At 39.9% G+C, this 15,832-nt stretch overlaps 1 protein-coding gene across 1 annotated transcript; it reads right to left on the reverse strand.

Moving 5' to 3' along the window:
• Nucleotides 1–9,271: 9,271 nt before the first annotated feature.
• Nucleotides 9,272–10,511, reverse strand: LOC128121771 (mortality factor 4-like protein 1). Its single transcript, XM_052756758.1, has one exon. The coding sequence runs from the start codon at nt 10,509–10,511 to the stop codon at nt 9,540–9,542; it is 972 nt and encodes a 323-aa protein (XP_052612718.1). The 3' UTR covers nt 9,272–9,539.
• Between the last annotated feature and the right edge of the window lie 5,321 nt (nt 10,512–15,832).

Consider the following 15,832-nt stretch of genomic DNA (forward strand, 5'->3'; position numbering starts at 1 on the left):
GATAATAGAAAAAACTACAGAATTAAATCAGCCTATATACTTTAAGGATATGCTGACCTCAGAATAGAAACCAGGATATGTGTTACATTGGGGACGAGGTTTTGCTTTTGTTTCTACAGGAGAAGATAAGCTGTGGATACCGTCAAAATTGATAAAGGTTCTATTTGAACAAGAGAAACCTCTTAATTAGAGGAGGTGATAGTTCTTCAACCAGCATAACTATCACTTTAAAGTAACTTATACCAATAACACATGCCTTTTCATTTAATCAGATAATAACTTGCTGAAAGGGAACATCCCCAAAATAAGTCTTGGGAAAAGGTTTTTGTTTTTGTCTTTTAGGAGAATGAAGGCTAAGGAATCTGAAGAACACTGGACAAATGAGACAACTGAAGAAAAGGGACAAATCATCTATCCCAGGAAACAGAGTGAAATGGCCTATTGGTATATAATAAAATTTTATAAGTCTTCCTAAATGTTTGTTTCTGCTCTTCTCTAAAGATATTTAACACTATTGGTCTTCTTGTAGTCCCAGTTCAATTAAAATTTAAAGCTGACTTTGGAGTTGGAGAATGGCTCTCTCCTTCTTTAAACTCAAGCATGTTGTTAAAAGGAAAATGCAAACTCCCTGTATCATGCCAGAAGTAAAGAGCCATCTTCTGCTATGGGACAGGAGAAAAGCCAAATTAATTAAGGGACTATTCTATTACTAATCTCAACTCTTTGACTCTATTCTGATTCTTTAAACTTTTCTTAAAGTATGAATTTTATATCAGAATTTACAAGATTAATATATATATATAGATATATATACATTTTAAACTTTGTTAAGATATGAATGGTCATATAGAGTACTAACTAATTCTAGAAATAAAAAAGGCTTCTATTAGCTGCATATATATGTCTTTGTGTTCGAGTCTCTTATCAGTTTTCTGCAGGAATTCACGGCCAGGCCTAACATCAACTGAAGTCTCCAGGAAGAAGATGGGGCCCCACAACAACAACAATTCCACGTGGACAATAATAACATCACTAAGCTGACAAACATCATCTACAGATCAGCTTTGAACTACAAAGTGCTCAGAGCAATTTTGAGAGGGCTAGCTGAGATGATCCAGTCTCAAAGACTACTTGAATAAGGATTTGAGATAAACCCTGAACTTTGGCATTATACACAGACTGGATAATGAAGGATATAGTACCTTTCCTAGAATTTGACAATTAACCTAAAATTTTTCTTTTCAGGATAAAGACACCTTCGTCCATACCCAGCAGGAAGCAATTTCAAGAATACGACGCCCACATTCCCAAAGAGGTGGGGTGGGTGGGTGGGTTTTTTTTGGTCTTTTAATGGGTTTTGGGTCTGGGATAATTTTCATTGATTAGGGGGGTTGGTTACAAGTTGTTGTCAAGGGTTAGGAAAAGGGATAAGCAAAGGAGATTAGATTTAAGGTTCTTGTTAAAAAAAAAAAGAAAGAAAAGAAAAATGTAAGTACTTTACATTGGATTGGATTGTTTTATATTGTATACAAATTATATATATTGAAATTGATATTGTTTGAAAATGCTATATGTATATTTCTAATTGTACTTATACCATTCATTTAACAATGTAATGCAATTTTCTGATCCTTGAATGTTATTATTACCAACTATTAGGATATAAAGAAATGAAAGTTAGTAGTTAGACATTATAATAGAACTTGTAGTCATATTAGGTATGTTTTCAAGATTGAGCAGATATATTTTAGATAGACAGGTCATCTTCAACCCCTTCAGAGATCTACAGAATATGGCATTTAAAATGTTTTAATAACTTAGAAAATTTTTCTTTTTTGTTATGACTATGAGACATGTCGGCTCCTGGCAGTACCAATCTTCTTCAGAGAAAATATGGGCATTGAAGAAACTGCATATGGAGTTAACTTTCATTGTGGCAAAAGTTAGCCACTGGACAGCAAAGTATCCTCGAATCAACAGAACAAAATGGACAGACAGGACATAAAACAAAGGACTACTGATTCTTGCCAAGACAAGTGTGGTTGTGGCTTTAACAAAAGGCATCTTCTGAGGCCAGGACAATATGGCACCATCCCTGAAGTGGCCTTCGCAATCTGGAAAAGGTACAGTGCCCTTTACTTCGAAGGCAGCTGAACAGGCAGTGGGCCGATGGCTTCTGATGTGCAATGGAACAGCAGCTGAAACAGTTATTCTTGAAGAGTAACTAAGCTCACGCCTCTCAATGGTAGACTGGCATTTAATAGAGGGATATGGAGAAGAACGGGATGCTGAGATGAAGCCACATATATACAGCCAAGAAGAATGGACAGCTGAATTCAAAAACCATCAACAATTTCCAGAATTTAAAATCCTGGCCGGGCGGTGGTGGCGCACGCCTTTAATCCCAGCACTCGGGAGGCAGAGCCAGACAGATCTCTGTGAGTTCAAGGCCAGCCTGGACTACCAAGTGAGTTCCAGGAAAGGCGCAAAGCTACACAGAGAAACCCTGTCTCGAAAAACCAAAAAAAAAAAAAAAAATCCTGAATCATGACGTGACACTAGTGGAATTCAGGTGTTTCTGGTTCATGGACTGCTCTCACCCAATGTGAGGTTGAACTATTGACCTTGTGTACAGCATACTTCACAAATGAGTCTGTCAGATATGCTAAGCCTATAGGCTGAAAATGATGCCCCAACACTGCAGAGAAACCTCAGGTGACTGTCCAGGCAGCTGGCTGTTTCTGTCAACTCACATTTTTTTTTAAAGGCTTCTTGCATCCACTTCCTGTTTTTATTTTTTATTAGGTAATATTATTTCCTTCTTGGGTCTCTGAGGGAGTTGAAGATTAGTTAGTTAGAGTTGAAGATTAGCTAGTTATAGTTGAAGGTTAGTTAGTTATAGTTGAAGATTAGTTAGTTATAATTGAAGATTAGTTAGGATAGAAAGTGAATTAGGTACATTTTGGTCTTACCAAAATAAAATAGATAATGGAATTATTTTCTCTGAATTTGTCAAATACAAATGGACTAGACAGTGTTTAGTTATTTATTACTTGTATATATGGTATATAGTTATTATACTTTTGTATATAGTTTTTCTTATGTTAGTTATAACCTTTTTCCTTTTTTCTTTTTATTGAAATAGAAAAGGGGAAATATGGTGATATTTTATCTGTACTGAAATGTGGTTTTATTTGTATTTTAACAAATAAAGTTGCCCTGGTGTCAGAGCTATTAGCAAGCCATAGATAAAGCTGGGCAGTGGTGGTTCACACCTTTAATCCCAGCACTTGGTAGACAGAGCTAGGTAGCTCTCTGTGTGTTCAAGAATACAGACAGCATTGGAGACACATGCCTTTAATCTCAATACGTACCGTAGAAGACCTGGAGGTCTGTACAGACAGGCAGTGACTAGGAGGTCATGTGGTTAGATTTACAACTAATGAGAAGGCAGAACAGAAACTCTATAAGAAAGACAGACACAGGAAGTAGGTCTCTTTTGGAGAGGTAGGACCACTGTGATAGTGAAGGGTAAGGTTTTTAGCTCTTAGCTACTGCTCTGACCTCTTGGCTTTCATCTCTGTTTTGGCTCTGTGTTTCTTATTTGATAAGACGGTTGGTTACATCTACATTGTGAGCCACTATGTTGGAGCTGGAAGCCAAACCAAGTCCCAACTTGTTTCTCCTTCAGGTTGAGTCTGGTGGCCAGGACATTTCAAGACTCAAGGTTCGTGTGTGCCTCCATCTTGAAGTATTTTTTGAGTTTCCAATACTATTCCCAACTTACTCCTAGTCAAAAGGACCCAGGATCCAGAAACCCAGAAATGGTTCCCTCTTGCCTCTGGCTCACTTCACATGTTGGAAGATATTTGAATATTTAATTTTTTTAACATTTTAATATGTGTAGGTGTGTGACTGCATGTGGGTATGTGCACCCTGGAGCTGGAGTTACAGACAGTACTGAGCCACTTGACTTGGGTGTTGGGAGCTGAACTTGGGTCTTCTAGAGGAAGAACTGTAAGTGCTCTGAACTACTTAGCCATCTCTCTAGCACTTGGGAGGCAGAGCAGGTGGATCTCTGTGAGCACATGGATGCTGGGGACTAAACAGGTCCTCTGCAAGAGCAGCCGGTACTCGTGTCCACGGAGCCAACACTTCAGCCCCTCTGTTTTCTGTCTCTCTTTCTCTCTTTCTCTCCTCATGCCTCCCCATTTCCTTCCTTCCTTTCTTTTCTTCTTTCTCTCAGTTTAAAAGAAATAAAATTTTGAAACAGGCAGACATATACCCAGGCAAAACACACGTGCATGTAAAAAATAAAAATTAGCAAATATTTTTTAAACTGCTAAACATGAACATGTTTAAAAATTTTTGGAGGCAAAGTTCCTTAGCCAGGTTGTGAACTCTGAGTCCTTCCTCAGTGTCCCAAGTAGCTTGGATTACAGGCCTGTGACACCTAGACCAGCTTATTTCATTTTAGATGCTTATCAAAGGTTCTAGTAGCCTGGAATTGGTGGACAAAAGTCAGGGAATACATTTAACTGGGGTGGAAAAAATTCCTTTGTAGTTGGAGTTTTTTTTTTCCAGGTCCTGTCCACTTACAAAATAAACACAGAGATGCTTATATTATTTAAAAACTGTATGGCTGTGGCAGGCTTCTTGCTAACTGTTCTTATATCTTAAATTATCCCATTTCTATAAATCTATACCTTGCCATGTGGCTCGTGGCTTACCGGCATCTTTACATGCTGTTTGTCATGGCGGCAGCTGGCAGTGTCTCCCACCCTCAGCCTTCCACTTCTCAGAATTCTCCTCTCTCCTTGTCCAGCCTATACTTCCTGCCTGGCCACTGGCCAATCAGTGTTTTATTTATACAGAACGATATCCACAGCATTCCTTTTATTTGGATCACCCCCTTCTGAAAACTTCCCTTGATGTTAACGTCATATTACACACCTCGCAAAGACGGCCATATCTGTCACAGCTGCATGGGCATCTTCAAATTTACACTCATTGACTTAAAATACATGATTCCCATTAACTTACCCTGGGAGGTATTATATCTAAAATGGGGTATCTAGGAGACTCATTTTTTAAAAATTCTGCAAAGTGTGTACCTGCCATTTTGCAGAGAGAGAGAGAGAGAGAGGAAGCCATGGGAATTGGCTGGAGACCTCCCCTGATCATGGCAGTAGTCCACTTAGCTGCTGACTAGCACTGGTGTTGGTGAACTCCTCAGCTTGGCTTGATGAAATTTACTTTCTATGCTAAGCAGGCTTGCAATTCTTCCTTGTAGACCAGCTAGGGCTATGTGAGACCCTGTCTCTCTTATTCATTCATTCATTCATTCATTCATTCATTCATTTATTCATGACTAATAACTAAATAAATGCAAGCTAAATATATTGCTCAGTGCTATAGTACTTGCTAAGCATTCATGAGGCCTTAGATTTAATCCCCAACTGCTTAGGAGATGCATTTCAGGCAGCTTAGCTTTATGAGGGAGGATAGTGACCAGGACAGGGAAGGGAAGGGAAGAGGTGGCTGGAGAATGGGAGGGTCTGGAGAGGAACAAGAGACAATGGCACCTGCTCAAATACAGTTACATGGGACCACTGCAAAGCCAGGCCCTGCCAGCTTGGTCAACACACATTGAGCTCTTCCTGCAGACCCCGAGTTGCTTTGAGACAGGCAGTGGCTGGATGCTGGCCTCCTTCTGGGGACCTCAGGCCTGCTGAGTTGACCAAGGGTCTTTCTGTGTAAACCCTAACTCAGTGCACAGGTGTAGGTCCAAAAAGTGGAGAGGTACAGTGCTGCAGGCGGCAGGAATATATCATAAGAACTCAGCTGGTTATGGCAAAGTCACTATCTGGAGGATTCAGGGAATTCCTCCAGAGGAAGCCAAATCCCAAGGAGTTTTTGGTGTTACTTGGCTTGTTATATATCAGCTGTCTTCTGTTATGAAAATCATGTGTGCCTTCATAGTTTTCCCAATTGGCTTTTCCCTAAGAAGGGCTAACAGTGTGGACTGATCACTCTCTGGACATACACATTCCAGGTATTTGGAGAACAGCCTTGGGAAAGGCTTTCTCTGGAATCAGATATCTCCCTTAGCCACCTTCAAGGAAATATCACCCAGGTGGGCGCCCAACTTCCGAGGATAACAATGATAACAGCCCACGCGCAAGTCTCCTGACTTAAATTCCACAAGGAGACACCGCCTAGGAGAGGTGGACGTTAAGCAATTGCTTTACACAATTTAGCTCGGACCCTCCCTTTATATACCGGGACTTGCAGGGCACAGGACGGAAAAGAGAAAGGAGAATGGAAGAACTAGATGGGTAGGAACTTGAGAGGATCAAACTGAGATTGGGAATTGCCACGGACTGGCCCATCGGGGATACCACGACTGTAGGAGGACCAGGGCTTGGGTAGCCAGGGAGGCAAGGATTCGGCAAATGACAGACAGACAACACACTCAGAAGTGGTTTGAATCTGCTGCAATTTTGCTTCTGCAAATCAGTAGTTTATATACAGAAAAGAAAACTATCAAGTCATACAGGAATCAACAAGAGCTTGGCAATAATTCAATTACATCATCTTTTTAAAAAAGCAAGCGCACAATTATTAATCAGCGCTAGACATATCCCTTCACCCACAAGAACTTTATGACCCAAAGGGCAGTTTGTGTTTTTTAAACTTAGTACAGTCCCTAGTGTAGACTTCTTTGTGGTTGCAGCTGTGTCCTTCATCTTATCTAGTTTATTATGCACTTCTACTTTTCTGGTTCTCATGACCCACTTAGCCAATTTGGATGCTGCAGACCTCTCTAAGTCTTTCTTCAGTTTTTCACCATATATCTCTTCTAATACAAAACCTTTTTACCTGTTGGAATATGGACTCTTATACTTTTACGCCTGTAAGGGGAAAGAGTTCTGCTGTAGTCCTTAAGTTTCCCATGCTGAACTTCCTCAACAGAGGGGCCCACCATCTGCCTCCTATGAGATAACGTTTTCTGCCATAAATCACTTTAGTTGGGATTCCTAAAGGATTCCTAGTGGGTGAGTGTTCATTCCCTAGAAGTGCCTGAACTATTATACTTTCCTTATCTAGGGGCTTGAGGTCTTAAAAAATAGCTCATTCTGCTATATTTAATTAAGATCCATGTCCAGCTACCCCTTTACTCCATAGTTCACAACCCAAGCATTCATTAATTTTTGCTGTGCTTTATAGATTAATTAGAACATCATCAAAAAACAGTTCTACAGAACCCATAGCCCAGGTGGTGGTGATGGTGGTGGTGTGTGTCTTTCCCTCTGACTGTCTGTGATTCATGTTTTCGATCCTGTAGAGGCTAGAGCAGGGCACTGACTATCTTTCTCTCTGCCTTATTGCTTGGAGACAGTGTTGCAGCTAGACTGGCTGGCCCAAGAGCTCCTGAGATGTTCCTGTTGCTGCCCCAGTGCTTAACTCACAGTCCCCTCCATCTTCCTTTTGCATGGGTTCTGGGGATCCAAACTCAGGTCTTCGTGTTTGCAGAGCAAATGCTCTTTCTTACTTTCTCTGCCATTTTCCCAGGTATACCATTTTATTTTTCTTAGGCAGAGTCTCCAAGTGACCCTGGAATTGCATTTGGGGTAAGATTCTTGCCAGCCAGAGCAAGCAAGCCTGAACTCTATTGAATCAGAATAGACTTCAGATTCAAACTGGGAAACTAAGTCAGTTGTGGGCTCCAGCAATTCCTCCTTTTTTAGTTATTTTAAGACTCCATTGAGTCCTTAGATGACTGTGCCTGTCTTAGGTGTTTCCTTACCACACTCCAATCTTACCCATCATGGGAGCATGAGTTCCATCATTCATGTTGGTTGAAAGGGGGCAAAAAAAACCTTTCCTGTCTTTGGTTGTCATCCTCTGGTATCATAAGTCAGGGGAATATGTGGAGTTTTACTCCATGAAGTTCTGAGCCCAATTTTCATAGCAAGTTTGTAATCAGCTTGAAAACCATTGTCAAACAGATTAATCCTATTAAGACATATATCCCAATAATCATAATGTAACTTGAGAGTGAAGTAAATGGTGAGCATGATGGAATAGACTTTTTAAATTGTTCCAACATTTCTCAGCTGTTTTAGCCATATCAAAATCTAATTTAGCCTTTTTTATTTTTGTAATTTCTTGATGCAATTTAGCCAAATCTCAAGATTCATTATAATCGTGCCAAATTCCTTTAATATGTGCCTTAACACTTTCCCATCCAACAACATTTTCATTATATATAGAAGATGTAATATAATTCCATTCATTATTAGCATTTTAAATGTATTCTAGTTTTAGGCTTTGGAGCTCATCTCCCTAAAATTGTGCCATCTCATATACGGCATTCAATTTATGTTCCATTCTTATATCTATATCTTTTTGTGTTTTTAATGTCATAGAAACATTCTTAGATAACTGATTAACAAAACCCACTGTCTGAATGGACTGAGACAAAGCCTTAGTAGTGCATAGTAGAAACAATCATAGTAGTAGCAAGCATGGTAACAAGGGCTGCAATTTCTGCTATAAGTAATCCAACAGCATGCTCTTATCTATCTAAAGCTTTTTAAATCATTTGTAACCATTTATCATCAAATCATGGATCATTTATATATATTGTCTTTATTATAAAAGAAGGTTGTTTTAACATTATTATATGAGTATGACTGTCTATTTGAGAAATATAATTAGTCAAAATGCAATTAAAACATGATATAGTAAACATAGAACTATTTATAAAAGTTTTTACCTCTCCAACTAAAAAGACAAAGGGCAATGTAACATAAGCTGAAACTGTCTCAATCAAAGGGCAAACAGGTTTTTTTTTTTAATGTTTTTTGGTTTTTTTTTTTTTTGAAATTTAAAGAAACATTTATTGAAGATCTGAAAAACAATTCCTACAAGATTTGACTTTTCCATAAAACTGTAGCTACACGATGCATTGCGTCTATCATGTTAAAACGTGCATTAGACACAAATACAAAAACCATGAAACAAGCTACCATTCTTTAACAATTAAGCAAAGATAAAATGCCTAAGGAACAACATGAATGACTTGCAAAGGATGGGCTCTTTAAGCACCATTAAAAAAAAAAAAGAGCACAGATGGATGAGTGTTCTGTTATATACACTGAAGTGAACCTTTGGCACTAGGAATCAGAGCATTTTGTCATAGAGCATTAACACATATTATAAAAGTGCGTAGTGTCAAAGGAACAGAACCACCAGCATTCAAAAGCAGCTTTGTCAACTAGGCAATAAAACACTCTACAGCATGTCTCTCTGTTGTCCATCACTGAATACACTGGTAGAAACTTTGAAATGAAAAAAGAAAGAAAAAAGGAGCAGGCACTCCTTTTATTTTTCTCTGTTTAAAATCAAACAGAAAACAAACATCAATTCTGTTATACACTAACGGTCTTCAAAGTACATCATTTGTACAAGAGAAGGACTAAGAACCAAATTGTTTACAGAGATCCAAGCACGTGTGAGAGTGAGCACACCCCTCACACGGCTTTCCGATGGTACTCAGGAGGAGCCACTTCATAATCACTGGCACTGAACAAAGTTGCAGAATTCTTCGCCAGGTACTTGAGGAAATCATGTAGATAGTTTAGTAATAAAGCAAGGCTTTTCTCATCTAGAGGTGTATAGGCCAACATTGCTCCAATTCGCACAAATAATCTCAGTAAATGTGGTGCTCCATACACCTGGGACATGGGTGCATCAGGGTGATCTGCAAGAATTTCAGCATACTGTGGTCTCTCAAATTTGTACAGTAGCTGAGTGCCCAGCATTACATTGAAGTATTCCTTTATCCCTGCTACAACCTCATTAACAGCATACTCCTTATTATCTGTATTTCCTCGTGATTTCTTATAATTTGCATAATCCTCCAAAATGGAAACCACATTCTTCTTGGCAGGAAGATAAAAAAGCTGCTTTTGTCTGGTAATCAAGTCCCAGTCATCCACAAGCCATGGTTTCAGCTCCTCAGGAATCTTTACTTTAACTTCAACTCTGTTCATGAATGTTTCTTCATTTTCAACTGTAGGATCTACCCAGGCTCTTTTCTTCCTAGGAGGCTGAGGTGTCTCACTGGTACTGCCACCAACTCCATTTCCAGGTGTTTTCTGCTTGTTCTTTTTTGTTTTCACTTCAACATTTTTCTGTTGCAGACCAGATGTCTTCTTTCCTGGAGCAGCTCCTCTCGTCTTGCTCTCTGCATACTGTTCCTGATTGGCCTTTTGAAGTTCTCGCTGTTTCTGCAAATTGGTGTCCACGTATTTGAGTACTCTGCTTTCTGGAACCCATTCATCCCAATTTTTATTCCAACCACTGTAATGGATAAAGTATTTCACTTGTTTGTCCTTTATGGCAACCTTTACACACTTTGCTTCATAGAGAAGAGGCCCATGAAAGCACAGCACTCGCTCGCCCTCCTGGAATTTGGGCTTTGGGTCCTGCTTGGGCGCCATTTTGTTTTTTGGTTTTGAAAGACCCTAACCCTTCAGGCTTACACCCCACAAGCCCCAGGAAATGAGAAACTAAAAATCTAGTTCCAAGGGCAGCCTGACTCAGCCATTATTCAACCTGTAACAATGTAACAATGTAAAAAGATTCCTGTTAAGAGATGTGCTCAACTGTAACTTGGATAGTTGCAAGTGTTCCAGGAAGGATCACTATGACCTTTGTGTAAACTCCACTCCTGCCCTGATACCCGCCTTGAGGTTTCAGGAAGAATGTACATGTGGATGTGACTGTACCCACTCTGTGATCAGACCATGATCTTGTGAAACGAAATTGTATGGGAATTGTAATCTTATGGCTTTTGTGGGTTTTTCCTTTGAAAGCCCCCATGGGGCTGCAGTAAGATGCAGCTCTTGCTCTCAGGACAAGAGTTTGCCTGTCTGTACAGTTACTTCTTCAATAAACACCTCTTGCTGTTGCATCAACTGGACCTGAGTCTGGGTTCTTGGGGCGCCCACACGAGACCCTAGATTTTGGGGTCCAACAGTTTTTCGAGATATGGCTTCTGTATAGTTTGGAGCCTGTCCCGGTTCTTGCTCTGTAGTCCAGGCTGGCCTCAAACTCACAGAGATCCATCTGGCTCTGCCACCCTAGTGCTAGGATTAAAGGCATGCACCACTGATGCCTGGCGACAAATGGGTTTTGATGAACTGGAATGTCCTGTCATTGTTTCCATGGCAGGAGCAAGTTTCCAACATAAGTTTGTGAAATCCTGTACTGGAATACCAAATTCCAGCTGACAGTCCTTGGTCCCAAGATTCAGTTGTAGACATAGGATAAGCGTCAGTATAATCATCTTGATTTCCAGACCAGTCAAGAATATATTGTTGTGTCCCTGTGATTTTGTATTTTAAAGGAACAATGCCTGTACATCTCTGCCATAACAAAGTTCTGTTAGACTCTCATAATTCTTTTGTGCATGGAGGAAATCATTGAAGGGGTAAAATATTACTTCCCCAATTACTTTGGGGAAACAATAACTTTGTAAAACCAGTACATAGTTTATCATGCCCCATTATTTGTTTTGAAAACTTTCCAAGACATCCATCTAAAGTAGTATTTCTTTTGAAAAACATAAATGAATTCTTTTATCATATCCAAAATAACAAAAATTTTGAGCAATCAGGAATTCTTGAATGGCAAGTTGATCTAATCACCGGGTATCATTGACTGTGACCACAATCTCCCTTCCTTCCCAAATCACAGGATGTAACACAGGAGGATCAGAAATATAGGGCCAGTAGGTCTCATCACTCTGGCACCTCTGGATGACCATCAGCAACATCAGGACCAGCAATTTCTCTGTTCCATATATCATACTAAACCCTCAGGCAGCCAATGAGCTTCATTTTCTTCCTGTGAAAACACATAAACATGCTCTCATCCCCATATTAAAACAGGGTTGGACCCCTTCATTGATTAAGATAAAAAAAGTGCTACTAATCTCAAATGTTTCATATTGATTCAGATTTTTATATCTTCATGCAAATGTAAGTTTTTATTATGGTATATGCATATATATTTATATGATTCTATTTTTTTGAAATGTTATACCTATACAATGTTCTAAACTGCTGGAAAGAAACCACAAGAAAAAGGACTTTGATGAAAATTTGCATGTATTCTAAAAAGCAAGAGAAGTCAAAAGACTAAAATTAAAAAAAATTGTTTATGTCTAGCTGATCCAAAAGAACATAGAAAAAGGCCTAGCCTAAAGATACATGAACATTTCAGAAGGCCAAAGGAGATACGAACTATACTAACTTCAAAGAAAAACTATAAGATATGTTGGAGATTTAACCATATCCGGTTAATTCTGGTTGGTATTTAATTTAAAAAATAGCTGAAGATTCTGCCTTTTCAATATTTAAATTATATATTATATCCCCCAAAAAAGCTAAAGCCTCAACAGTTGAAGATAAAAAGATAGGTTGAGGCTGGCTGGTGGTTGAGCATGCCTTTAATCCCAGCACTCCGGAGGCAGAGGCAGGCAGATCTTTGTGAGTTCGAGGCCAGCCTGGTCTAGATAGCAAGATCAAGGAAAGGCACAAAGCTACACAGAGAAACCCTGTCTTGAAAAACCAAAAAAAAAAAAAAAGATAGGTTGAAAACTTTAAATAATTTTCAGAAGTTATTAAGGGATATTCAATGTTTACAATTTTATTGAAAAATTATCTACAGATGATTTAGAACCTTTATGTAATATTTTAACAAGAGATAATGATCCTAATTAGCCTAGACAATTAATTAAAAAAAAAAACAAAGAGAGGGCCAGGCAGTGGTGGCTCACGCCTTTAATCCCAGCACTCGGGAGGCAGAGCCAGGCAGATCTCTGTGAGTTCGAGGCCAGCCTGGGCTACCAAGTGAGTTCCAGGAAAAGGCACAAAGCTACACAGACAAACCCTGTCTCGAAAAACCAAAAAAAAAAAAAAAAAAAGACATGTTTTTTTCACAGGTTGAAAATGCTATTCGGTATCAACAAATACATTACATTCATTAGGATTAACCTTGACAAACATATATCCTGACCACCAGACTTACTCCTACAGCAATATTATGACAAAACAGTCCTCCTTTATGGTTTCATCTTCCTCTTCCATCAGTTAAAATGTTCAATTTATATTAACAACCTGTAACATGTCTAATACAAAAGAGTCAAATTAAATCTAAAAAATACTTTGGCAAAGAGCCTGAGATTATTAACATGCCATTCACTCAACAACAAATTGATTGGCTATTTCAAAATAATGATTCTTGGCAATTGCTTTTGCTCAAGTTTTAGGTCAAATTGATAATCATTTTCCTGCTGGTAAATTATTACACTTTGCACAGATACATTTTTTAATTTTCCCTAAAATAATAATACAAATTCCAATAAAAGATGCTGCTTTGATTTCTACTAATGGCTCATCTAATGGAAAATCAGCCTATGTAATCAATAAAAAAGGATATACAATCTAGACTACCACTGCTTCAACTCAAATATTAAAAAAAGACGAATTGTGGGAGCCCATAGTGACTCAGTTTCCCAGTTTGAATCTGAAGTCTATTCTGAGTCATTAGAGTTCAGGCTTGCTTGCTCCAGGGCTGTGAGAAAGTCCTGATTAGCCCATGGGAAGGAACACACTGTCTAGCTAGACACAGGCTGCTGCTGCTGGCCTCAGGCTGCTGACATCCATCTGGGAGGTACATCAAGATAGAAAATGAAATTGCCTGCTCCTTGACCCAAGGACAGGGTAGACAATGGTTGAATGCCTGTGCTATGCACTGTTCTACTTCTGCCCTTCAAGTTTGTATATAAGCTGGCTGTGAAATCAACTCAGTCACTGTCTGGCATTGACTGGCCATCCTCTCGACTCTGTTCTGTCTTCTTCACTGTCTCCACAATCCGCAGGCCTCCACACAGCTGCCTGGTCAACTCTGGAGGTGAGGAATTGGCTCTAGCTCTCTCTTAATGCCTTCCCTTTTGTCTCCCTTTCTTCAGAGACACAAGGTAATCAGAGGTTAAGGGCAGGGTGGAAATCCAGGACATCATCAGGGGTGAGTAGGGTTATGGCTCCTGGGCTTCCTTAGCATGCCCTGGCTGTGCCCACCTCCTGTGGCTTATCTACTTAGAAGATTCACTGATCTTCCTTACCCATGTCTCTTGCTCTTCACTTTGGTCTGAGCTAACCCACTCAGGGCTAGAATGCCCAGGCTTGGGAAGGGCTGAAACCCCTCATAAGGGAGGCACATGGGGAGGAACTTTGGGATCAGAAGTGATCATAGAAGCTGGACGGTCTCTCTTCCAGTTAAGTCTGGTGGCCTTAGAGGGCCTCTTGGTAGTGACAGAAACTGCTCATGTGAGCTGAGAGCTTTGCAGACCCCAGGTGTGCAGACCCCTTCTTTGGACCTTTGCTCTGCTCCAGAAGGCCAACCAGTCCCCTGGGACAGGCCAGATTTTGACTGTAGTCATCAGTGTCCACCTCTAGGGCTCTGCCTTTCTCCTACAGCACCCTAAGGATCTTGGGATCTTGGGTTACTGTTGCCAAGTTTGTCAAACACAAGCACAGTCCCCCAGGTCAATCAAATTGCAGACAAACAGTGAACACTCTTGAAAGCTGTCTTGGCCTGTACAATGTTTAACATATCCTTATTCTTTAAAAACTGAATATTGGGGTACTGAGGAGATAGTTCACTGAGTAAAAAATGCTTGCTGTGCAGTGTAAGGCCCTAAGTTTGGATTCCCGGCACCCACATAATTCTAGCCCAAATACAAAGCTCCAGGTTCAGTGACCCTGCCTCAAAAAATAAGGTTGGGGAGCTGGTGAGAAGGCCCCACGACTAAGAGCACTTCCTCCACAAACCTGAGGACGTGAGTTGGGATACCCAGCACTCAGGTTAAAAAAAATCCTGAATGGCTATGAGTATCTATAACCTCAGTATGGGACATGGCAGGCAAAGAGGCAGGCAGATATCAAGAGCGCTTTGGCCAGCCAGGCAGCCCAGGGGAAAACTGGAAGGCCAGTGAGAGACATGTCACCAGACACTAAGGTAGACAGAGATAAAAGAAGAAACTCTGTGTCCTGCTCTGACATCTGCATAGTCACATGCATATGTAATGTGCATGTGCTCCCACACATGCTCGAACACGTGCATTCATACACACACTTCAGTAATGACAACAGAAGCATATTTTAATTTTATGCTATGTCTACAGGGTCTCACTATGTAACCCAGGCTAGCCTTAAGCCTGGATTGTTCCATCTCTTCCTCACAAGTGCTGGAGATCACAGACAGGCAACACCACACTCAGCTATAGTTACACTTTAAAAATGAAATGTTTGGAGCCTGGTTTGTAGTCCAGTCCTGCAATCCCAGGAGGTTGGCACAAGAGGATCACAAATCCAGACCAATCTGGCTACAGAGTCACTTCAAGGTCAACTTGGACAGCTTAGTGAAACTCTGTCTCAAAATATAAAGTAAAAAGAGGGCTGAAGCCTGGCATGGAGGCTCATGCCCATAATGTCAGGACTCAGGAGGCTGAGGCAGGAAGGTTTCCACCATGAAGAAGTTCAAGGCCAATCTGTTTAATCTCAATCTGTGAGATCCTGTTTAAAAAACAAGTTAAGTAGGTACATAGATAGATAGATAGATAGATAGATACATAGATAGATACATAGATAGATACATAGATACATAGATAGATAGATACATAGATAGATAGATAGATAGATAGATAGATAGATAGATAGATAGACAGACAGATACATAGATACATAGATAGATA

The sequence above is a fragment of the Peromyscus californicus genome, unplaced genomic scaffold (genome assembly GCF_007827085.1).
Source record: "Peromyscus californicus insignis strain IS unplaced genomic scaffold, ASM782708v3 Scaffold_3__1_contigs__length_106647218, whole genome shotgun sequence".
Classification (NCBI taxonomy): domain Eukaryota; kingdom Metazoa; phylum Chordata; class Mammalia; order Rodentia; family Cricetidae; genus Peromyscus; species Peromyscus californicus.